The sequence below is a fragment of the Brachypodium distachyon genome, chromosome 1, assembly GCF_000005505.3.
Source record: "Brachypodium distachyon strain Bd21 chromosome 1, Brachypodium_distachyon_v3.0, whole genome shotgun sequence".
Taxonomy (NCBI): Eukaryota; Viridiplantae; Streptophyta; class Magnoliopsida; order Poales; family Poaceae; genus Brachypodium; species Brachypodium distachyon.
Window position 1 is genome coordinate 39,149,954 of NC_016131.3, and position 24,740 is coordinate 39,174,693.

A 24,740-nucleotide genomic window follows, 5' to 3' on the forward strand; every position below is an offset into this window, starting at 1 on the left:
GTTTCCTCGGGGTTGGTGCGGTGGGGGGCTCGATTGGGCAGCGACGCACCGGGTATCAAATCGATTTGATGTTCTATACCACGCAAGGGTGGCAAACCAGCGGGTACCTCATCCAGGAACACATCGTCGAAATCCTGTAAAACATGAGAAACACCAATAGGCAGCGGGGTCATGTCGTTAGTAGAAAGCAAAACACCTTTGCACATAAGCACAAAAGGCGTCAAAGTAGGATCCTCGCTGAACTCTCTCAAATCACATTTGGTGGCTAGCATTACTAAGGAAGTCTCTCCCTCACCGTTCTGTTTACCACTCAAATTTGGCTTGTGGCTCTCGCTCACCGAAAGTGGAGTCGCTCGCCTATCTAATCCTCACGCTCATTCTCACAATTTACTTCAACTTTCTGCCTTGATTCATTTACGATGTGCAGCAGTGTCAAGGCTCTCAAAGGAACATCCTTGCCACGCCAATGCAAATGATATGTGTTGGCTCTCCCATCGTGACAAACGTTCCTATCAAATTGCCATGGACGACCCAACAACAAGTGACACACGGTCATGGGAACCACATCACACTCAACGGTGTCTTTGTATGGTCCAATCTGAAATTCCACATGCACCAGATGGCTGATCTTCATCTCCCCACTATCACTCAACCATTGAATATAATATGGATTGGGGTGCGGCAAATATTTCAATTTCAGTTTTGCACATGGCTCCTTACTAGCCAAGTTTCGACAACTACCACCATCGATGATCACCTTGCATGCCTTACTAGGACCAACGATAGCCTTTGTTTGAAACAAGTTGCAGCGCTGATTCTCAGGACTAGGCGTGACATTCAGCACCCTTTGCGAACACACAATAGTAGGAAAGTGTGTCGCGTAGGCATCAACAGCACCTTCATCATAAGCATCTTCATCCTCCAAAGGTTCAGATTCAGGATCAGTATCATCACCGGTCTCATACTCCAGATCCTCATTCACCAACATAACCTTCTTATTGGGACAGTCGTGCTTGAAGTGACCCTTGCCACCACATGTATGACAATTCATATCCCTGTTTCTTGCTGTAGACATAGAGGAACCGACAGCACTAGCAGCAGGTTGTGCCAGTTTCTTGGCGTTGGTAACAGCAGATTCGGGCTTCCTTGAAGAAGTACCATGAACACCCGAAGAAGGACTTGGTGGAGGCGGCCCACCCGATGGGCGTGGTGTGAAACGACCACGAGCAGCAAACTTCGCGTCTTCGGCTAACTGAAGTTTAGCCTCCCGTGCATGATGCAGCAACTCGGTCATGTCACAATATTGGTGATGCCGAACGATACGCTTGATATTGTATGTCAAACCAGAAAGAAACCGCTGCATGGTCTGTTCTGGTTGCTCATGAACTCTAGCACGCTGCATAATCAACTCCATCTCCTGAAAATAATCATCCACGGACATAGTGCCTTGCCTCAAATTCTGCAACTTATCATAGAGAGAACGCATATAGTTGCGAGGAATAAAACGTTCCCGCATCACTTCCTTCATAGTTCTCCACGTGATGATTGGGGGATCACCTTCTTCCTGCCTAGTACGCACAATGTTATCCCACCAACGCAAAGCATATCCATCAAACTCCGAAGAAGCTAATTTGATTTTTCTGTCCTCGGTGTACTCATGCAAACGCCATAATTTCTCAATCTTCAGCTCCCAAATAAGATATTCTTCAACATCAGTAGAGCCCTCAAACTTGGGAATAGAAAACTTCGGTTTGCCCAGCCCGTCATCATCACGATGAGCGTGCTGTCCATCATCATGATCAAACTCATGGCGTGCATGACCCATAGGGAAGGCACCAGCATGGCCATTCCCACGACCTTCATCCGCACGGCCATGCCCACGACCTCCATCACCACGGCCACCTCCATGGCCAAAACCCATCGGCGCACGCACATTATGGCCTGCACCACCATCATTAACGCTAGCATCTTCATCATCATGGTGCTGATCTTGCTATTGTTGGCGCTCAACGAGCATGCGCAAATTAGTCACCGCTTGCGTCAAATCAGCGAAAGAGCGCTGCATGGCGGTCACGTGACCTTGTGTCGCTTGAGCCATGTTAATGGCCTCATGAACCTTCTTCTCCACTTGCTGCAAATATGAGGATATGGGTTCAATAAATTCCCAAATAGCTTTATAACACCAAATCACAAACCAAGTAGACCATCACAGATGTTTCCAACTATTTATATATTTGGGAAGCCACGTTATCCTATTCTCGAATATTTGATAGTTTCCTTTCGGAAACAAAATGAACATGACAAAATAAGATCAATAAAAACATAGTTGAATCATTAAATATGTTTCCAACCTTGTAATCAGGAAAGTCATATTATTCCCTCTCTTTAACATTTAAGTAAATGTTGGAAACATTTCTAATTGGATTCAAATATTCCAACGATGCTCTCAAATGGTCAAGGCATCCAAATTGCGAACTTAGTGTGCTAATAAATCGTTCAAAAAGAAAATAGGATTTACTAAGATAAAAGAATAATCCATATAAACTGATACGATACAAATGGGTCCAAATAAAATACTTTGGACTTATATAAATCTCCCAACAATGTTGTATAATTCGGATAGTCATATTAATCCACTCTTTTATTGAATATTCATACATGGTGCGGAAAAATTTAAATAGGTCCTATAAATTTCAAATCCTTCAGAAATTCACAACCAAAATATTTCCAAAGCCAATATTTTATTTAAAATAATTATTTTATTTAACATTCCAAAATGGGAAAATTTAGGGATGTTACACCCCTCAACTTATATAGGAGGGTGGACGTCCAGCAACCTAATTGGACTCGGACTCGAACTTGGTTCAACCCAAACTTGATACAAACTGACCCAAAACGTTGGGTTCAGCCCAAACTATGAGCACGCAGGCCCAACTCACACTTAGGCAATTAAACCATGTCGTAGGAAGCCCTATGTGTGTCACATGCTCCTCGACGTGCGCTGATGCCTTAGACATGTTTGACGTGTCGTAGGACTTGTCCTAGCATCAGCCACGACAACTTCTATTGCTGGTTGATTTCCTCCTCTTCATGTGGTGCGCCGGCCTCCCTCTCCTCCCTCACGCTCTTCTTGACATTGGAAATCAACGGCAATGGATCTTGCTGCAACTCTCCTCCTCCACGTACAAGCCTTGAATTATCTTCAAATCTGATCATACATAAATGCATAGACTTAGGGAGTATAAAGCTCTCATCAATTAAAACATCAGATTAAATTAAGAGTGAGTTCACCTGTTGTTCAAGTAGCTTTGCACGTGCTCTTGTTATTGGCCCAAGTCTAACTTCATTGGGCTTGTCTTGTGCAACAACATCATCAATTGGAGTTGATGATAAAGGACTAGGGATGTCCTCATCATCAGTGGCGTTCATTGCGAACTGAGTCTTCACCGTCGGCCCGGCGATTGACGATTTCCATCAGGTAGTTGATGGTTGCGGGCCAGACACGACCCAATTCTTCCTTGAGTTCGACTCGTCGGAGTCCTCGTTTGAAGGCGTCTATGGCTCTTTCATCGGAGACTTCCTCAGAAGCATGTTTGGTGTTGGTCCAGCGCTGGATGTACGAACGTTTGGACTCTCCCTTCGTTTGAATGCAAGCTCGGAGTTGCTCGAGGGAGACGGGTCGTTTGTACGTGGACCTGAAGTAGCGGGTGAAAGCTTGGACGAGCTCATCCCACGAGTCAATGTCGTCTCGTGGTAAACCGGTTAGCCACGTGCATGCAGAGCCTCTGAGTTGCAACTCCAGGCACTGCATGGCGGTAGTACGAGAACCACCTTGGCAGTGAATCCCGGTGAGGTAGTCTTCCAACCAAGTTTTGGGCTCTTGAGTGTCGTCATACTTGGCTAGATCAGTCGGCGGTTTAAAATTTCTGGGCATCCTAGCTTGGCGGATGCAACGGCTGAAGCAAGGCGCCCCACATGTCTCGGCCTCGTGGCCGGAGTCCGGCGAGCGGTCGCGATACTTGTCTCGCCGGTCGTGGTTTGCGACCTGGGGGGACCCCTGTGTTTCCCTTCGGTGCGACTCGCGCTCCCTGCGGCCTCTAGGAGGCGGGTCGAGGTCGTGCTGGATGGAGTCCTTCGCGGCGGGATGGAGTCCTATCCCGCGGCGGCCTTCAGTTGTTGCAATCTTGCCTGATACAAGAAGCCCCTGCCCTACTCAATCCTTCAAGAATCTGTTTGTGAAGCCACGAGCGCGTCACTGTCGGGTGGCTGGATTGTTTGTAGGTAGGTATTGGCTGCAAGCAAGACATCCTCCGGGGTTTCTCGTATCATATCGCCCTGGCTGTCAACCGACATGAAGCTTGGAGCCATGTTTCGGGTCATGTGGTCAAGACACGAGACATTTCATCTAGGGAGAGCTCTACGCCCTGGCGCACAAGTGTGCCACGGCCGAGGAAGGGCGCTTGGCGTCCGAACTTGCAGCTCAGGCTTCCGCGAGCCCCGCTGAGGGCTCGCCGAAGAAGGTTTCCTGGAAGCGCAGTGGGGATAGCAAGTCCTCGCTGCGGAGTCAGGGGCTGCCTCGAAGCCTGCAAAAAAGGCCTCGCCCGCTGGCGGGTCTGGCGGTGTCGCCTGCATCCATGGGGGAGCTTACGCTCTCTCATCCCATAGTGCGGTGAAGCGCCTCACCCGAGAGGTGTGTGCGCTGTTGCCGGACATGGAGGCGCAACAGCCGCTGAAGTGGTCGCACGTGCCGATCAACTTCAGTGCCGACGATCACCCAGCCCGACAGCTGGGTTCAGGGGTTTTGCCATTCGTGGTCTCACCCAGCATCAACAACATGACGGTGACCAAGGTGCTGGTGGACAACGGAGCGGGGTTGAACTTCCTATCTGCCAAGTTCGTGGAGAAGCTTCAGCTGCCGTTGGAAGAGTTGAAGCCCACCGACCCGTTCCGGGGAGTGAACCCCGGGATCGTGCGCCCCTTGGGGCGCATCACGCTGCCGGTTACCTTCGGGTCCCGGGACGTGTTTCAAATTGAGCACCTCGTGTTCGATGTGGCTCACACCCCGTTGCCGTACAACTCCTTGGACGGCCGGCGCTGATCAAGTCATGGCGGCAACTAATGGTGCCTACGGCGTGATGAAGATACCGTTCACATACGGGGTCCTCTCCATCAGGTGCGATCTCAAGGATGCATCCTGGTGTGTTGGCGAGGTCGTCAGGGCTGCCGCCACAGCCGACTCTGGTGACGAACGTGTTGCCGGAAGTGAAGGCTTGCTGCCGGGCGACGGCCCCGCAGCGAAGAAGGCCCACGCTACCCCGCAGGAGCTTGCCGGGGGAGGCACAGGCTTGAGCTCACGCACCGGCAAGGGCCAGAAGCTCAAGGAGGAGGCCGCCAAGGTGAAGAAGCTGCCCCTCCAAGCCGGCAACGAGGAGCGCACCGTCACCGTCGGTGCGAATCTCAATGCCAAATAGGAAAGCGCTCTAATCACTTTCCTCCGGGAGAACGCCGACGTGTTCGCTTGGGAACCGTAGAACCTCCCCGGTGTCCCTAGGGAGGTGATCGAGCCTCGACTCGCGGTGCGTCCAGACGCCCACCCCGTCAAGCAGAAGATCCGCCAGCAAGCACAGGAGTGCAAGGATTTCATCAAGCAAGAAATGGACAAGCTTAAAGCTACAGGGGCTATCAGGAAAGTACTGTACCCCACTTGGTTAGCTAACCCTGTAGTAGTACCCAAAGGGGAGAATAAACTTCGCATGTGTGTAGATTTTACTGATCTTAACCGTGCGTGTCCTACAGATCCTTTCCCTGTACCTCACATTGATCAAATAGTAGACTCCACTGCCGGTTGTGATTTGCTGTGTTTTTTGGATGCTTTTTCTGGCTACCATCAAATTAAGATGGCAGTCGAAGACGAAGAAAAAACGACGTTCATCACCCCGGTTGGCTGCTACTGCTACACGTGCATGCCTTTCGGGTTGAAGAACGCGGGCTCAACATTCCAGCATATCCCAGCTAGGCCGAAACATTGAGGCCTACATGGATGATATCTTCATCAAATCAAAGCGCGGGGACTCGCTGATTGATGACCTGCGGGGAACGTTCGATAACCTCCGCAGGATCAAGCTCAAGTTGAACCCTGAAAAATACGCCTTTGGTGTAGACTCGGGGCAGCTTCTGGGCTTCTTGGTTTCGCACAGGGGGATTCAAGCCAATCCAAAACAGATAGAAGCTATCGAGAAAATGGGGGCTCCCCATAGGGTGAAGGACGTGCAGCGCCTCAACGGCTGCGTAGCCGCGCTGGGGCGTTTCGTCTCGAGGCTGGGCGAACGCGCCCTGCCTTTCTTCAAGGTAATGAAGAAGAAGGGCCCAATTGACTGGACCCCGAGGCTGAGGCGGCACTCCAGGATCTCAAGCAGTACCTGAAGTCGCCGCCAATCCTCGTCGCCCCCAAGCGGGGCAAGCCGCTGCTACTCTACCTAGCGGTGACTGACCAAGTGGTCAGCTTGGTGCTAGTTGCCGAGAGAGAAGAAGACCTCCCGGGGGCTGAGCTTGCGGGGCAGGGGGCTGAGCCAGCCCCGGCAACCGCCTCGGACCCAGGAACCGCCATCGAGCCGGCGGTGTCAACACCGCGCAAGCGGCTCGCGCAACAGCCGGTGTACTTTGTTAGCACGGTGTTGCGTGACGCCCGCACGCGGTACCCGCAAATGTAGAAGCTCTTGTTGGGGATTCTGCTTGCATCACGCAAGTTACGCCACTACTTCCAGGCGCACCGCGTCACGGTAGTATCAGGGTTTTGCCTAGAGCGGGCCCTCACCAACCGTGAAGCCACCGGAAGGGTGGCCGAGTGGAGGATGGAGTTTGTCGGAGTTCGATCTACACTTCACCAACACCAAGAGTATCAAGAGTGCTGCTCTGGCTGATTTCGTTGCAGAATGGACCTTGACGGGCATAGAAGAAGAAGAGTCGGAGACCAACCTGCCCGGCAAGCTGGACGAAGGCCACTGGATCATGTACTTCGATGGATATCATCGAGTCGTCAGCCTGTAGGGAGCTGGCGCCGGAGTCGTCATCGAGTCACCTATAGGAGACCAGCTGAAGTTCACCATCCAGCTCGACTTCCCCAACTCCACCAACAACACAGCTGAGTACCAAGGTTTGCTCACCGGGTTGCAGGCAGTGATCGCCCTTGATATCAAGCGCCTGGTTGTTCGCGGGGATTCCCAACTCGTGATCAAACAGGTTAACAAGGATTATGGCTGCCCGCAGATGGCATCGTACATGGATGAAGTCCGCAAGCTGGAACGCAAGTTCAAAGGTTTGCGATTCGAGCACGTCAAGCGCAAGGATAACTTCGCGGCTGACGAACTGTCCAAGTGGGCAGCAGAGCGCCGGAAGGTTCCGGCGGGGGTGTTCTGGCACAGGCAGACTGCGCCTTCGGTCGTTCCCAAGCCGGCTGTCGGGAAGTCCCCCCGGCACCCGAAGGAAACCCCGGAACAGCGGAGGTCCATGCCGCTGATGTGGCGGCATGCGTAAGTAGGAAAACCCCACCTTGGGCAGCGGACATCACCCACTACCTGAAAGGGGAAGCCCTGCCGGAAGATGACGTTGCCGCGGAGCATGTAGCCCGGCAAACCAAGATGTACGCTCTGGTAGATGGGGATCTCTACCGGAGGTGTGCAAATGGAGTGAAGATCCTCTGCGTGCCCCAAGACGAAGGGCGCGTCCTTCTAGAAGACATACACCGAGGCACATGCTCGCACCATGTGGCCTTTCGGCACGGCTTCTACTGACCAACAGCGCTAGCCGATGCCGAGCAGCTAGTCAAGACGTGCGAGGCGTGCCAGTTCCACGCGAAGAAGAGTAACCAGCCGGCGCAGGCCCTGCAAGTTATTCTTTCCTCCTGGCCGTTCGTGGTCTGGGGGCTGGACATTGTCGGCCGGTTGGTGGCTACGAGTATTTGCTCATGGCCATCGACAAGTTCTCCAAATGGGTGGAAGTGGAACCAATGCGGAAGGTGACCGCTCAGGCGGCCATCAAATTCTTTAAGGGCATCGTGTGCCGGTTTGGCATGCCCAATGGCATCATCACCGACAATGGCACGCAATTCATGAGTACCGTGTTCCAAGCCTACTGCGAGGGTGAGGGCATGGGCACCAAGATCCACTTCGCCTCTGTCGCTCACCGGAGGAGCAATGGACAGGCGGAGCGAGCCAACGCGGAGGTGCTGTGGGGGCTCAAGACGAGAACCTTTGACAAGCTCAAAGGCCACGGGAAGCACTGGGTCGAAGAACTCCAGCCCGTGCTGTGGTCAATCAGGACCACACCTAGCCCGGCAACGGGCGAAACTCCTTTCGCCCTTGTCTACGGGCAGAAGCGGTGCTGCCCCTCGAGCTCTAGCATGGATCCCCTCGGGTACACGCGTACGGCAAGCATAGCCAACACGAGCAGAGGGTTGACGATCTTAACTTCATCGAAGAACTTCGATGCCGGGCTGTTGTCAGAGCTGCACACTATCAGTAGGGCTCCGCCGTTATTATGACAGGCGGGTCCGACCCCGGGAGCTCGAGGTCGGAGACCTTGTCCTGCGCCGGATACAAGGAACGAAGGCCGGGAACAAGCTCGCTCCGAAATGGGAAGGCCCTTTCCGAGTAGTGCAGGTGACCAGGCCGGGGGCTGTACGGCTGGAAACCGAAGAAGGCTTGCCGGTGCAAAACAGTTGGAACCTTGAGCACTTGCACAAGTTCTACCCGTGTAGCGGCGGAGCCTGACCCACGGGTGATGCTGCTGCAGCATGCCTCTCGAACTAGTGTAGCCGGGCAACCCCCAATTGTAATCCGCTAGTTTCTATGAATAAAGATAAGTGGTTTCCTCTGAAGTTCAAGTCGTCTCGTTTTTTGCATGTTTTTTCTTCTGTCTCCTACTCTAGGTGCACAGAAGGCTCTTTCCATCCTTGGCTGTGAGCTGGGGGCTGCCGGAGCCTCAAAAACAAAAATTCCATTGCCGGATCACTCCGGAACAGGGTTGTGCCGTCACCGGGTCCCCCGTAACGCGCACCACGCAGTGGCTGCGTCTTGGAAAAAGAAGAGTGCTCACACCCAAGTTTGGTATCGACCCTTCTGTGCCCGGGGGCTGGGAGGCAGGAGAGCTTTTTGTGCTGTATTGTTTTTCGTGCGTTTCGAAAAAAAATTACAGCACCTCGGGATCGGTAAGAATCTCACATGCAGGATAAAGATGGGGGTTGGACGCATTGTGATGCTCGTGCAGTGCTCACGGACCGTGTCATCTAGCGGGTAGCCACTGGAGCATGGCGACCACTTCAAAATTCTTACCGCAGGAGGGTATTGCCACATGTGCTGCAATAGCTCGGCGCGCGCGGCGGTAGCGTTCTTCGCCGCACCTATAAAAGGGCATTGTGGCCACGGAGCAACTCAGAGCAAAGCTAAGGAGATGGCTACAAAAGTGAGGGTTGCCGCAGAGACGCGATGGTGGTGCATGCCATCCGTGCTCAGCACCGATGGGTGCACTGCCATCGCGCCCTTGCCGGGGTTACCCTGGAAGGCAACAAGAGAATCCCCGTCTGGGCGCTCCCCGAGAAGGTCACTTGCCGGGGAGGGTGCTCCCGGGCGCGGGCGCTTGCTACAGAGGTGGTACCAAACGGACAGAGCATCGACGCCACGTGGCCGCCCGGCGGGCTCCCTGTGCGCAGGGCTCGTCAGGGCAAGGAGTGAAGTACAAGCCAGCATTTAATGCTCTTACAGAAAGGGGATTCCCCGTCTAGTCAGCCCAGAGTGACTGGCCCGCTGTGAATTCTAGGCACATAGCGCCCTAGCCGCAGGGCTCCTCACCATGCATGCAAGCCAGCGCAGCGATGGCAAGCTGCCCGAGTTCTTTGCTCGCCATTTGTCACCCATGCACCAAGGCACCTTTGGTATCCCCTTGAGTATAAAAGGAGGATCGTTGCCAACGGTCGGAGGGTTCGGTTCCTTACTAGTTTTAGCCAGAAACAGCAAGTAGTCCTTAGCAGAAAAGGAGAGAACGCCCGAGAACTCCCCCGGCAACCTGTAAACCCTTGTTCACTTTCTAATAAGAACACGGAAGCAGGACGTAGGGTTTTACACCTCAGGATGGCCCGAACCTGGGTAAAACGATCGTGTGCATCTTCGCGCTTGACATTAGCCTCGCCGGCGATCGCCGGAGCAATCCCCAACGCCCTCTGCCGAACCTAAAGGGGGTGCCGCACACCCCCGCTGTCTACGCCCCGGGCTACGACACCGAGCGAGTTCTTTTGTGTGCCTGGATATCTTCATCCAGTTTCTTCAACCTCTCAGCTTCAAGCTTTTGCTTCTTGACGAAATCCTCTTTCTCTTTGTTTAGGTCGCGTTGGGCCCTGGCAAGAGAATTGGCATACAATCGCAATTCAGCGGCGGTGGGATCTTTCATGAGGACTCCCGACTCAAGAGCTGCCTGGACTCTAGCCTTCTCTCCCGCTGAATATCCAGCCGGTGGATTTGCGGATGCACTCGCAGCCGGAGGAGTCAACTTCGGGGCGACGGGATTTTTCATGAGGACTTGAGCGATGGCGCACTTGGGCGCAAGATCGCTGCTGCTATGGCGGCCTTCCCGCTCTAAGCTGTTGCCGGCGTCGCCTGGGATGGGGCTTTCTGCAGACTGGGGTGGATTGTTCTAAGAATCGGAGGAGGTTCCAAGGGAAACCTGTTTTGTTTCGTCGGGTGAACCCGACAAGGTGAGGTCGTCAGCGTCGGTAGGGACGGGGCTGTTCACACGCGGGGACAGATCGGCTTTAGAATCAGAGTAGGTCCCAGAGGAGACTTGCTCTGCTTCCTTGAGCGGCCCTGTCGAGCCTGTCGGCGGGTCTTTCTCTGAGGGAGAAAGGAGAAGCAACTCTTTCGGAGTCGAGATAGTCGGACACGGTAGTCGAAGGATACCGAATCGGACGTGGAACTCGCCGAATATGAGATCCAGGCGGGCATCAAGCTTGTCGAGGACTGTGGGGTTGGCCTGGAGGCGAGCGGTAGAGAACTTGAGGATCCTCGACCCCCCCTGAGTCGATGATGGTTTTTCTGGATCTGAAACCGCTGAGATCGCGACTCCAACACACGTCTTTCCCACAGACTGCGGCGCCAATGTTGAAGATGTGACTTCGACAATGTCCATATTGATGGACTTGTATCAAGGAAAGATTTCGAGTGTGTGTTGGCAAACTCGTCGGCTAACAAGGACACAGGGTACACGATTTACCCAGGTTCAGGGCCCTCGATGAGGTAATACCCCTACATCCTGCTTGTCAGATCTGTATTGCTGAGTCGATTACAGTGGGGTGCCGCAGAGTCTAGATACACAGAATCGATGAGTGCGTCTAGGCGACTTGTATCTAAGTTTGGTGGCTTCTTGGCTCCCCCTCCTGGTCCTTTGTTTATGCAGGAACCCAGGTCTAAGGTAGAGTCCAAGTCGGTTACAATGAGGGAATATATTCTAATTAATCTTCCTTGTCTTGAGTCGCAAGATTTGGCATGTAGACTCTTGGAGTTGTAGTAGGCTTCCTTGTGGGTCCCCAGCTAGGCTGTACCGGGTATGCTCGAGTCGAGTACGTGGTTAGTCATAACAACATCACTCAGTTCTTATTGGCTTCGCTCCAAGTCTCGGCGAAGCTGATCTCGCTCAGCCACCACCTCCTCACAGTGTTTAACAAACCCCGTTATGGAACGGATGATCGGCTGCCTCCATGATTGCGTCAGCATCTGACTCATACCCCCACCGGGAGAGTAAAATTCTTTTGTTACAAAAGAATTCGAAACTTACGTGGCAAGCTGAAGTTGAGTGAGCCGTTTTGGCTCCGCTGCTCTCCAAGCGAGTCGATGAGTGGGGCAACCCTTCGAGTTGACGCTCCCTGCTTACTAGAGAAGGCGCCTCAGGCATTGCTACCTGAGGCTCAACCGTCTCAATGATGATTGAGGGACCCCAAGCCTTCGGGTCTGACCCAGTGGGCTCAATAGCCTTGGTCGTTGGTTGGTCACCCGAGACCACGGAGCTGACAAAGGAAATTTCCAAGTTCGGCAGTCAGATTGCATTATTTGAGAACTACTGCCTGAAGGACCATCTACCTGGTCTGGGTGACTCGGCCAAGAAGGCCAAATCGTCAGGCAGACGCTGGCCCGCCTGTCTTGGTCTTCTTAGCTGAAGGAGGAGTAGACGAGGTTGCAGCAGGTGGACCTTCGACTCCCGTCGATTGATCACCAGACTTCGGGTTCGCCTCACTGCTGCGCTTCCTCCTCGTCTCCATGGCAACTTCTTCGGTCTCGGAGTCGCTTGCTTGGTCTGGCTACTCCGAGGACTCGTCAGCCAGCTCTTCCTCCCCAGCATGGGAAGGCTGACTCATGGGATCTTTGAGTCCCTGCAACCAGCAAATTGGTCAGCAGCATACAAATACAAGATCAAAACAGATAAACTATAAAATACCTCTTTCCTCGGCCTGTCAGGGCCATAAGGGACCACTAGCGAGTCGATCTTGCATCGAGTCGTGCCAGTTAGGGTTGTCAACCTTCGCACCCGCGACTCCACTTTGTTTAACGATAGTTCTTCCGCGTTCACTCGAGTGGGATCCCTGGGTCCTAAAAAGGACCACATCAGGTGAACACGAGCCTGCAGCCGCTGGATCCTCATCCTAAGGAATAGAGCTATCAGGTGAACACCTGTCAGCCCCTGCCCCATAAGGGAGTGAATCCTAGCCATCAAGGAGGCCGCCTCTGAAAGGGAAACCTTGCCCCTGTATGGGTTTTGATGAAAGATGACAACATGGTTGAGGAACTAATGAGTTACTCGAAGTGTTTTAGCTTTAAGTTCCTATGAAGAGTTGGTTTAACCAGCATCGACGACCCCTAAAAATTGAAGTACAGGTATTGGCATGAAGTATGAAGAACTTAGTGAAGAACGATGAAGAACATGAAGCGTAGCTTTGTTCATAGGTCTTTTCGTAGTCTTTTCTTCACTTGAGTATAGGAACGCCGTACTATTAAGGGGGGTTTGAAGTGTGGAGCTGGTTCAGGTGAAACCTATTCTTCATGTTCAGCTTAGGCGAAAACCATTTTCTGTGTGAGTGTTTTTCGTCGAAGTGAAGAATGAAGCATTTCAGATTTCACAGAAACTTCTGCGTGAAGTCTTCACTCTGATTTCAAATGTGTTTGAAAATCTGTCGCTTTCGTTTTAACCACCTAATCTAACCGTTGTGAGATAAAGAGATAAAGTGTGAGCTGGAGTCTTAGGGATCACTTTATCCAACGGGTCACAACGGCTAGATCAGCCGTGGCCAAGGCTATATAAGACGACCCACCCCTAATGTGTTCGGTGGTGATCCCTAGTGAGTTGTTTTGAAGAACACCTGATAAAAACCCTTAGAGCTGAACTGAGCGTGAAGAATGGGATCCCCTCTCTAACCGAGCACTTGAAGCTTGTTACTCTTGGTGACTGGCATCACCTAGACGGCTAGGAGTCAGCGTTGACGAGAAATCAAAGCTTGTGATTTGCCATCAACCTGTCTATGAAGGTCTGGAGATCACCTCAAGATCTACCACGAGTAACTAGGCGAGACTTAGGTCTTAGCTCAGGAGGATTGGGTGGACTTGTGTGTCCGCGAGTCTTGTGTGACTCAGCCACCTCAACGGAGACGTAGGATTGTGCCAACAATCTGAACTTCGGAAAACAAATCCCCGTGTCTTCAAGTCCTGGTGATTTCGTTCCTCAATCTAATACTCTTTGGTTGGTATAACTGATCCAATTGTGTTCTGTCTTATTGCTGCTGTTACTTGTTCATCTTTCTTCATTCCGCTGCTACTCTAAAATTTCTAAGTGTAATCTCTGTTGTTGAAGTACTGTGACTGTCTTCAGCCCCTTCAGTCTTCATATTTTGAAGAATGAATTAAAACTGGTCACATTCACCCCCCCCTCTGTGACGTACTCGATCATTCACTTGGTATCAGAGCGAGGCTTCCTTGTTTTGGTTTAACCACCTGAGGAAGAAGTATGTCTAAGGAATGGAAGTTACTATTCTTAGCAGTACAAATTATGCTAACCCTTGTGCTTGGGAAGCAGTCACAAACGGCTTTGCTGTTCCTCAGGAACCCATCTTTGGATATGATACTATTTCTCTGAAGAAGTATCAAGCGAATGCAAAAGCTTGTGATATCATCTTCTCAACTGTCAGTGATGCTGAGTTTAACAAGATCAGTAACCTTGTTGATGCAAAGAAGATTTGGGATCTTCTCGTTGAAGTCCATGAAGAGACAACCACCGTCAAAGATTCTAGAGTTACTCACCTCATCGGTCAGTTTGACAGGCTTATGCTTGAGCCAAATGAGACTGTTTCTTCACTCTATGACCGCATGAGCACCATTGTGAATGAGCTGAATACTCTTGATGATCACAATATCACTGACTTATGCAAAACAGAAGATTTCTTTGAGCTCTTCCCATGGAGTACACCACTGTCTGTGAGTTGATCAAGCATAGGCCAGACTTCAAAGAGTTAACTCCCACCTGGGTGCTTGGAAGAATTGTGTCCTATGAGTTTGACCAGGAAGAAAAGAAGATGATCCATGGTTCTGGATCTAGTTCGAAGCAAAACATTGCACTCAAGGCCAAGAAATCATCCAAGAAGATTGTCAGCTCCAGTGAAGAATCTGAAGACTCATCTTCGTCTGATGAATAATCCAACTCCAGTGACGAGCTTGCTCTGTTTGTGAAGAGATTCAATAAGAAGTTTGGAAGAAAGTTTGGAGACAAAATGAAGCATCAAGGTGAATCCAGCTCCTCCAAGTTTCGGAAATCTGCTCATCGGAAGAAATCTGATATGGCCAAAAGAGCTTGCTTCAACTGTGGCAAGAAAGGTCACTTCATCGCTGAATGTCCCGAGAAAACTGATGAAGACAAGGAGAAGAAGGGATTCAAGAAACATTCTCACAAGAAGAGCCATGACCGTCACAAGAAAAAGGATTGGAATAAGGACTCTACTCACAAGAAGAAGGGAAAGTATTACTCTAGAGCACATGTTGGTGAATGGAACTCAGATTCTTCATCATCTGAAGAATCATCTGACTCTGAGCCTGAAGACGGTGTCGCCAGATTGGCCATAGCTATTTCATCTGCCAGAGAAAAGACTTCACTGTTTGACTCTGCAGATTCATCAGAAGATGCCTCCGGAGACGATCGCACCTCACCATCATGCTTCATGGCAAAATCCTCTAAGGTATCATCTCCTAGTGAAGAAGTGAATTCTAGTGATAATGATGAAACTGATAATGAAGAATCTGAACTCATGACATATGAAAGACTTCAGTTCATCATTGAGAAGCAAGCAGACCTGCTTATCACTGAGATTAAGAAGAACACTAACATGACTAATGAACTCAAAAGACTCAAGTCTAAGTTTCGGGCCATGGAAGAGGCTCATAAGGATCTGAAGAAAACTGATGCTGAGATTAGTCTTAACTATGTTTCGATCAAACTCGAGCATGATAATCTGAAGAACTCTTATGAGGACCTCAAATCTGAGAAACTTGATCTCAATGCTAAGCTAGTCAACTTAACTCAAAATGGTAATTCCTCTGAAATATGTTCTAAATGCAATTCTTCATTGAATAACATTCCTCAAATCACTACCTCACTTGCCGTGACTCAAATTGATTTACCTGCTTCAATTGATTCACCTGGTTTTGCTTCTAGCTTTACTACTATTGGTGAATCTTGCACTACTGTCACTAACCATTCACCTAGTGATCTCTCAAGTTCCTCCATTTGTGGGAAATCTGAATCCCCGCAAGGATGCTTCAAAGCGTCCCAATACTTCACGTGCTTACCCGATATTCCGTGTTAATGAATCTTATATTCTGAAGATGGGTAAGGATAATAAAGTGAGAGCTAATTTCACTGGAACCATAATGCGTGGAGAACATGCAAAACCTCAAATTTGGGTGCCAAAATCTGTCATTGCATTTTTCCGTGATGCCTTGTGTTCTTCAAGTTCTACTAACATGCAGGAACCCATGAAGACATGGTTGCCTAAACGAGCATAATTTTCTTCGTAGGCATACGCATCCGGAGGAAGAGAGTGGGCCATGGACTCCGGATGTACGAATCACATAACCGGTGAGAAGAAAATGTTTAGCTCTTTAGAACTTGGTCCTCAACATCATGAGAACATCACTTTTGGTGACAATGGTAAGGGAAAGGTAATTGGTCTCGGCAAAGTTGCTATTTCTAAGAAAAATGACTTGTCTATCAATGAAGTACTTCTTGTTGAATCACTTGGATATAATCTTCTATCTGTTGCTCAACTATGTGATCATGGACTAATTATTTGCTTCACAAGACCATATGTGTATGTTACATCAGAAAATGATAACTCTTTTGTCTTCAGAGGGCGAAGAAAGGGTAATCTCTATCTTGTAAAGTTTGAAGACTCCTCATACTCACCCCCTACGTGTCTAGTTGCAAAATCATCACTAGGGTGGCTCTGGCATAGAAGACTCGGTCATGTGGGCATGAAGAATTTGAGCAAACTTGTCAAAGGCGACCACATTCGAGGCTTGAAGAACGTTTCTTTTGAAAAGGATCGTTTATGCAGTGCGTGCCAAGCTGGGAAGCAAATCGGAGTGTCTCATCCCGTGAAGAACGTCATGTCTACTTCAAGACCTCTCGTGTTGCTTCACATGGATATTTTTGGTCCTACAACATACATGAGTATATGATGTAACTCATATGGATTTGTGATTGTTGATGATTATTCACATTTCACTTGGGTGTTCTTTTTGGATGATAAGAGCACAGTAGTTGAGAACTTCAAGAAGTTTGCACGAAGAGCCCAGAATGAGTTTGAAGTATCCATCAAGGGCGTGCGTAGTGACAATGGAACAGAATTCAAGAATCTGATGATGGAAGAATTACTCGAAGAGTTCGGCGTGAAGCAGGAGTTCTCTGCACCTCATGTTCCACAACAAAATGGGGTGGTGGAGAGGAAGAACCGCACGTTGATTGAAATGGCCCGGACTATGCTGAACGAGTACAAGACTCCTGAGCATTTCTGGGCTGAAGCCATCAACACCGCTTGCCATGCTTCAAATCGCTTGTATCTTCATCGACTTTTGAAGAAAACTCCATACGAGCTCATCTCCAACCGCAAGCCTGATGTGTCATACTTCAAGGTCTTTGGAAGCAAATGCTACATCCTCAACAAGAAGAATAGACGAGCTAAGTTTGATTTCTAAATGTGACGAAAGTTTCTTCTTGGGTTATCCCTCGAATGCACATGCTTATCGAGGCTTCAACAACACCACAAAAGTTGTTGAAATTACTAAGGATGTGCAGTTCGATGAAGCTAACGCCTCCCAGGAAGAGCAATTGCCAATGTCTGTAGATATTGAAGAAATTTCAGGAAATATCCAAAAGATGGCCATTGGTGATATTCGTCCAGAAGAAGTCAAGCAAAGTGAATCTGGAATGAATAATGAAGAAGGCGCTTCACAAGCTGAAGAACCTAACAAAACCGGAACTTCCACCCCAGCTGAAAAACAAACTGTTGCTTCAAATGAAGCACAACCTAGCACTGTTGGTGGTGAAGTACATCATCCGAAGATCTGCAAAAGAATTCAGAACTGGATGAGAGAGTGGAAGAACTGGACGAGGATAGAATATGAGAGTTTTCAAAAGTAATTTTAGTTTGGTAAATAGGTACCTAATAAGATAATTCCAATCTAAGGGTCACGAATCTACAGGCAACACAATGCTCTGATACCATCTGAAGCGACCGCCCCCTTACTAGGGTTCGATCTCTGTGCTTACAGTGCTAGTCCCTGGATCGACTCTCTAGCACACACAGTTTCAAGATGTAATATCAAGATACAAAGGTCAAAAGTATATTACATCGCATTGATCCAGAACTTACATATTGCATAACCTCGTGGGTTAGCTCAGAAGAAGATAAAATCTTGCAGCGGAAAGCAGAAGATGGAGGAATCCCATAACAACTCCACAGTCGAAACATGTTGGAATGTAAACTCGTAACCCTACAATTCGTACCTCACTCTTCACTTGGTTCACCTGCAACATTTAAACGTTGCAGCCACTAGGGGGTCAATACATTGAATGTATTGGCAAGTTCACAAAATGGTTATAACAGATCCTGTCAGGTACATGTAGTATTTGGCAAGGTGGGGTTTGGCTAATTGCATAAAAGACTCAATATATCATCCTATCATTTTATTAAATAGTTTTTTATCACTATTGGACACGGGGTAGAAACACCCATGCTCCTATTAACCTAGAGCACATTGAGTAGATACATCAAGTGCCCCTACCCTGTTCAAACCATTCATTTTATTTAAGAAATTGGAATGAGTGAGACCTTCCTTACAGCCCCCATATCTAGTTGCTCAAAATTGTCCGTAACTGGGGACACGGCTAAGTACTTAGTTTGACACTCTCGAGAGGTTGTACACTTTCCCCACAGAAATCGACGTGTTAATCCCTTGCTGTCCTCAGGGTAGAGTAGCAACGGCATCGATTACAGGAATTTTCAGACCATAAGCACCCGGACCACTTGAGGGACCTACGTTCCCACCTACACAGCTACATCTGCACAATCCCTCGGATCCAGGATCATATGTCTTACATCCATCCTGGCAGAGCCCATATTACCATGTGGTTGTACTGGAAGCTACTAAATAGGAAAACTAGTCCAGTCTCTGATACCCCAGGTGGCATTCCTCAGTTGCAATGCAGGCGCTCCCATATAAATGGCGAGATGACTCATAGAAATGGACCTCACGTCGCATACATCTCCACTTCCTTAAAGCAGCCCACCCAGGACGGTTTGTTGGGGTTGTTTTGCCAAGTATCCAAAATTACTCCTCAATGACAATGATAACATATTGTAATAATACCACCCTCGAATACTAATCATAGCATAGCATTTGACTACCTACGTTGGCGATTGGTGGTAAGGGCATGGCAGGGGTATCTTATACTACTAGGAGATTCATAGCTAGCATAGGTACAATAATATTCCTAACAATGCAACTAATAAAACATCTAGTGCATAGTAAAATAATAGGTGAAATGATCAAAGTGAACTTGCCTTTGTCACAGTAGTTTGAGTTCAAACCCTCGTCACAGTCACAAGGCTCGCTCTCCGAGAAAACTATACGAGACTAACAAAAATACACATGCATAAACACACAATTCACATCACGACAAAATAAGATATGCTATGATGTGATGCTTAACATGTGACATGATTTGGCTTATTTTATTTGGGTGATCAACTGGTTCTAAGCATTGGAAATTATAAACACATGCATAGGGTTTTAAATCAAAATGCAAAAGCTAGGGTTTTAAACCCTAAAATAAAGTTTTATTTGCATCTGCAAAAAAATTTAATTCAAAATATTTATTTCTATGTCCCATTGGACAGAGGACAATAAAACAAAATTTTGGGCACTGGTTTCAATTAAAAAGGACTCCTAAATAATTAGTTATGATTTAAATGGTATTAAACCTTATTCTGTAATTTGAATGTGATTCAAATTTTCAAATTTGAAATTGGCCCGTGCCAAAATATTCTACAAGTTGTGACAATTCCAGAAAGGTGTGGATCAAAATTTTTGGACAAACGGTCTAAAAGTTACGATGCTTTGAAGTTACAGGGACTAATCTGTAAAACTGCAATTTTAATCTTAGCCAAAAAAGAAAAGGAAAATCGATGCCATGTGGCGCGACGCGATTGGTCGGGGGCTAGGGTTTACCCCAGGGCGGCGCGCTCGGCCGGAGCTGAGGGAGATGGCGGCGGTGGCTGGTGGCGGCGCGGTCGGGCTCCGCTCGGGGCGGCGGCGACAGCGACGGGCACGAGCGGTCGGCATCGGTTGGACGCGGACGGGCGCGGGCGGTCAGCACTCAGGCGAGGAGGTCAGGCGACGGGCGGCAGGGCAAACGGCGCGGCGGCGCGGTCGGGGGCGGCTTGGGCGCGGGCGCGGGCTCGGGGCGGCGGGCGTGGGGCGCGAGGCGCGCGGCGGCGAGGAGCTGTGGACGTCCTGAAGTAAAAACACAGGCATCACGACATGCGCACGGGAGAGAGGAGAGAGCGGAGGTGGTCGGCGACGAGAAACGCTCACCGGAGTGGTGGCGGCGGCGCAAAAACGGCAGCGGCTGAAAGCAATTCCGACGAGAAAATGTAGCAAAACCGGGGCGCAATCGCGAGCGGGGAAAGAGGGAAACAAGAGAGGGGCACGAGGGCTTTAAAGCGACACGTAAGGAATCTCGCGGGGATGGCGGCGGTGATGGCGGCCGCGATCTTTTGATATCTTTTGATCTTTCTTTTAGCCTTTTCTTTTTCCCTTTTTCTCATTTCTTTGATATTTTTTGATTTTGAACTCCAAATTGGTCCAAATAAATTCCAGAAAATTTGTAAAATCATGTTTTATCATGATTCAGCCTTTGGGAGTAATTTCCCCTCAAATAAAATATACAAAAATACATTTTCCCTATAAATGCCTTTAGGGCTATATAACTATTTAAATATAAATAGTTTTTCAGCTCGAAATAATTATCCAAAAATTATGGGATAGCTTATTTATGCAATAAACCCCTTTTATAAGTAAACCTTATTGGTTTGAAGATCCAAAGCTCAAATGGGCGTAAACCCTAGGGTTTAAAATTGAAATAAAAAAAATTCAAAGCCTTTTGAGATTCAAATTTGAATTCAAATGTGCAATTGTGGCATGATGCTCATGGATGCAATGCACATGCAAAAGTTTGAAATTTTGGGATGTTACACTCGCTCACGTGTCTCAAATTTTTGTGAGCACTTCTCTTTTGTGTCTTCAGTTGAGCCGAAGACAACGGATGAAGTATTATCGGATTTGGATTGGGTAATGGCTATGCATGAAGAACTGAATAATTTCAAGAGAAATCAAGTCTGGACCCATGTTGAAAGGCCAAGGCAAAACGTCATCGGCACCAAGTGGATCTTCAGAAATAAGCAAGATGAAGACGGAATCGTCGTGAGGAACAAAGCACGTTTGGTTGCACAGAGCTTCACTGAGGTTGAAGGTTTGGATTTTGGTGAAACCTATACCCCTGTTGCACGTCTTGAATCCATTAGAATTCTTCTTGCATACGCTAATCATCATGACATAACTTTATATCAAATGGATGTGAAAAGTGCATTCTTAAATGAAGAAATTGAAGAACTTGATTATGTTGAACAACCTCCTGGTTTTGAAGATCCAGAACATCCTAATCATGTCTATAAACATGATAAGGCACTCTACGGCTTGAAGCAAACACCTCGAGCCTGGTATGAATGGCTTAGAAAGTTCTTAGTCAAAAAGGGTTTCAAAATTGGTAAAATTGATCCAACACTTTTTACAAAGAAAATGAATGATGATCTCTTTGTGTGTCAAATATATGTGGACGATATTGTGTTTGGTTCCACTAACCCTGATTTCAGCGAAGAATTTGGAAAGATGATGACGGAGAAGTTTGAGATGTCTATGATGGGAGAATTGAAGTTTTTCCTCGGTTTTCGAATCAAGCAAATGAAGAATGGAATCTTCATCTCTCATACGAAGTACATGAGGGACATGCTGAAGAAATTTGGAATGGAATCTGCCAAGAAAATTGAAACTCCAATGTCCACAAATGGTCATCTTGAACTCAACACAACCGGTAAACCTGTAGATCAAAAGGTTTTTCGTTCCATGATAGGCTCTTTACTTTATCTTTGTGCATCTAGGCCAGATATCATGTTGAGTGTTTGCATGTGCGCAAGGTTTCAAGTAGATCCCCGAGACTATCATCTCATGATTGTGAAAGGAATCCTCAGATATTTAGTTCACACCCCATTCTTTGGTCTCTGGTATCCAAAGGAGCTTCCTTCGATCTTGTTGGCTATTCTGACTCGGATTATGCCGGTTGCAAAGTTGATAGAGAATCCACTTCCGGCACTTGCCAATTCCTCGGAAGATCCGTAGTGAGTTGGTCTTCAAAGAAACAGAATTCTGTTGCTTTGTCAACGGCTGAAGCAGAGTATGTTTCAACAGGCAGCTGTTGTGCCCAACTTCTTTGGATGAGACAAACTCTCAAAGACTTCGGTATCTCAGTGGATGCCGTTCCTCTTCTGTGTGACAATGAGAGCGCCATAAAGATTGCCAACAATCCCGTCCAACATTCTCGCACGAAGCACATTGATATTCGACACCATTTCCTCGGAGATCATGTGTCCAAAGAAGAAATTTGCCTAAACCTTGTGAGGACAGACAAACAACTCGCAGATATCTTCACCAAACCTCTTGACAAAATCAGATTCTGTGAGCTGAGAAGTGAATTAAACATCTTGGATTCCCGGAATATCTCTTGAAGACTTGCATACTTGTGAATACTCTTGCATTCATGTTTACTTCACCTGCATTGTCTTCAATTTTTTTCTATTCCTCAACTTGTCTTATCTGTTCTTCGTTTTTCGTTTGTCTTCAGTAGGTTTAGAAACCTGTTGTTTGCTTCTTTCTTCAAATTCATCTATGCAGTTGTTCTTCACTGCTTTTGCCTCTTACTGTCAGATGAAAATGAAACTTAAGGACACCTTAGAACCCATATTTCTTATCTATTTCTTGTCTGTACAAAAAATCTGTTCATCGTAATTCAGGTATCATCGAAATCCTTGTCGGTGATGCAAGAATTTTCATTCTTCAAGTATTGAGTTTTGTTTTCGGTAAAACCGCCATTCTTCAAAGTTCTGAAGAATACAACTTTAATGGAATCTCCGTTTTAGCCGTAGTCTTCATGAATCTTTCCGAACGGTAAAATCTTATCCCTAAGGAAAATTAAACTGTACGGGGAAACCCTAACGGAAATTTTGGGATAAAAAGATACCGCTAAGATCCTCCTTTTTTCACCTCCCTATATAAGGATAGCTTACCCCCTCCTCAAAAAAATCACTTCCACCAAATCCACCGCTCTCTCGCGCCCGGAAGCTCTCGCGACTCCTCCTCTTCGCCGTGACGCTCAAACGTGTTCCTCAAGCCCCAGATCTTCAGCGCCGCCGCTGATCTACATCGATTCAAGCCAGGAATTGCAGGTAAGCATCAGTTTTCTCTTCTTAGATCGATTCCGCGTAGCAAACACATCTTAATATCTCCGTTTGCTGCAGTAGATTGACTGCTCTCGCCGAGTTAGGGCTTTGCGGATAGGGTTTTGGTGATTCCTCTGTTCTTTACCGAGCTCATCCTAGGTACACTTCAAGTCTTCATGTAATTCCTAGAATTAGATGAATCCTCACTGTTCTGTAGATTGCTATGTTTGCATAGATTCATTTACTCTGAATTTCCGAACTACTAGCCAAATCAGATCTAGGTTGAAGCTCTCTCGTAGAATTCCAGTTTAAATCTGTGTAGCTGTCTTCGTTGAAGAACTGATTGTAACATTCCAAAATTCCAAAACCATTCATATGCATTGCATCCATGAGCATCATGCCACAATTGCATATTTGAATTCAAATTTGAATCTCAAAAGGCTTTAAAAAGGTTTTATTTCAATTCAAAACCTAGGGTTTACACCCATTTGAGCTTTGGATCTTCAAACCAATAGGGTTTATTTATAAAAGGGATTTATTGCATAAATGAGCTATCCCATAATTTTTGGATAATTATTTGGAGTTGAAAAACTATTTTATTTAAATAGTTATATAGCCCTCAGGGCATTTATAGGGAAAATGTATTTTTAGATATTTTATTTTGAGGGGAAATTACTCCCAGAAGTTGAATCTTGATAAAACATGATTTTACAAATTTTCTGAAATTTATTTGCATCGATTTGGAGTTCAAAATCAAAAGATATCAAAGAAATGAGAAAAAGGGAAAAAGAAAAGGCTAAAAGAAAAAAAAGGAAGAAACCGGACCGGCCCGGCCGTTTTGGGCCGACCGGCCCCGTCCTGACCGCGCCCGAGCCGAACCGAGCCAGTCCGGTCCGCGCGCGCTCGCCCGCAGCCACTTACAGGTGGGGCCCACCTGTCAGGCCGTTCGTCCCTGATGGAAAGCGCCCGCGCCGGATTCTTGCCGCCACAATATCCGGGATCCGCCGTTCCCGGCCTTCCCGAAGCAAGACGCCCACGTCCTTTAAAAGCCCAGAGCCTCTTCTTTCTTTCCCCTTTGATCGCACGCGCCAACACTGCCGATTTACCTCGCCGGAGCAAGGAACCTGCCGCCGCCGTTTTCGCGTCGCGTCGACCTCGCCGGTGAGCTTCTTCGCCCGAGTCTTCAAATTTCCGGAGCCCCTCAACCGTGCGCATCTTTTGACGCGCGCAATTTTGTTTATGGTGCCCCCTAGCCGCTGGAACCACGCCGCCCGACCTCGCCGGAGACACGCCCACGCCACCAGAGCCTTCCCGTCGTCCTAGGCGCCGCTGTGGACCTCGCCTCGCCGAACGGACCGCGTCACGGCCTTTGCCTTGTCGCGCCGCCCTCACCGAAGCCTTCCCCGCGCCGCCAACTTCACCGAAGACCCCGCCCGCCGCCCGCCCGTGCCGCGCCGCCATCGGACACCGCTCGCCAGAACCCTAAGGTTCCCGGAGTTGAGCCCGACGCCTCTCCTCCGTTGGATCTTGATCAACGGCCAGGATTAGGAGCATGGGTGTTTCTACCCCGTGTCCAATAGAATTCAAAACTATTTGTTTAAAAATG

The 24,740-nt window shown here is 48.3% G+C and overlaps 1 protein-coding gene across 1 annotated transcript; it reads right to left on the minus strand.

Annotated features, from left to right (window-relative positions):
• Positions 1 to 361: 361 nt before the first annotated feature.
• Positions 362 to 3,429, minus strand: LOC106865663. The gene is made up of 3 exons (XM_014896246.1): positions 3,292 to 3,429; positions 2,080 to 2,131; positions 362 to 1,941 (listed from the first exon to the last, which is right to left on the minus strand). Exons 1-3 carry the CDS (start codon positions 3,427 to 3,429, stop codon positions 362 to 364), a joined length of 1,770 nt encoding a protein of 589 aa, XP_014751732.1.
• Positions 3,430 to 24,740: the final 21,311 nt, after the last annotated feature.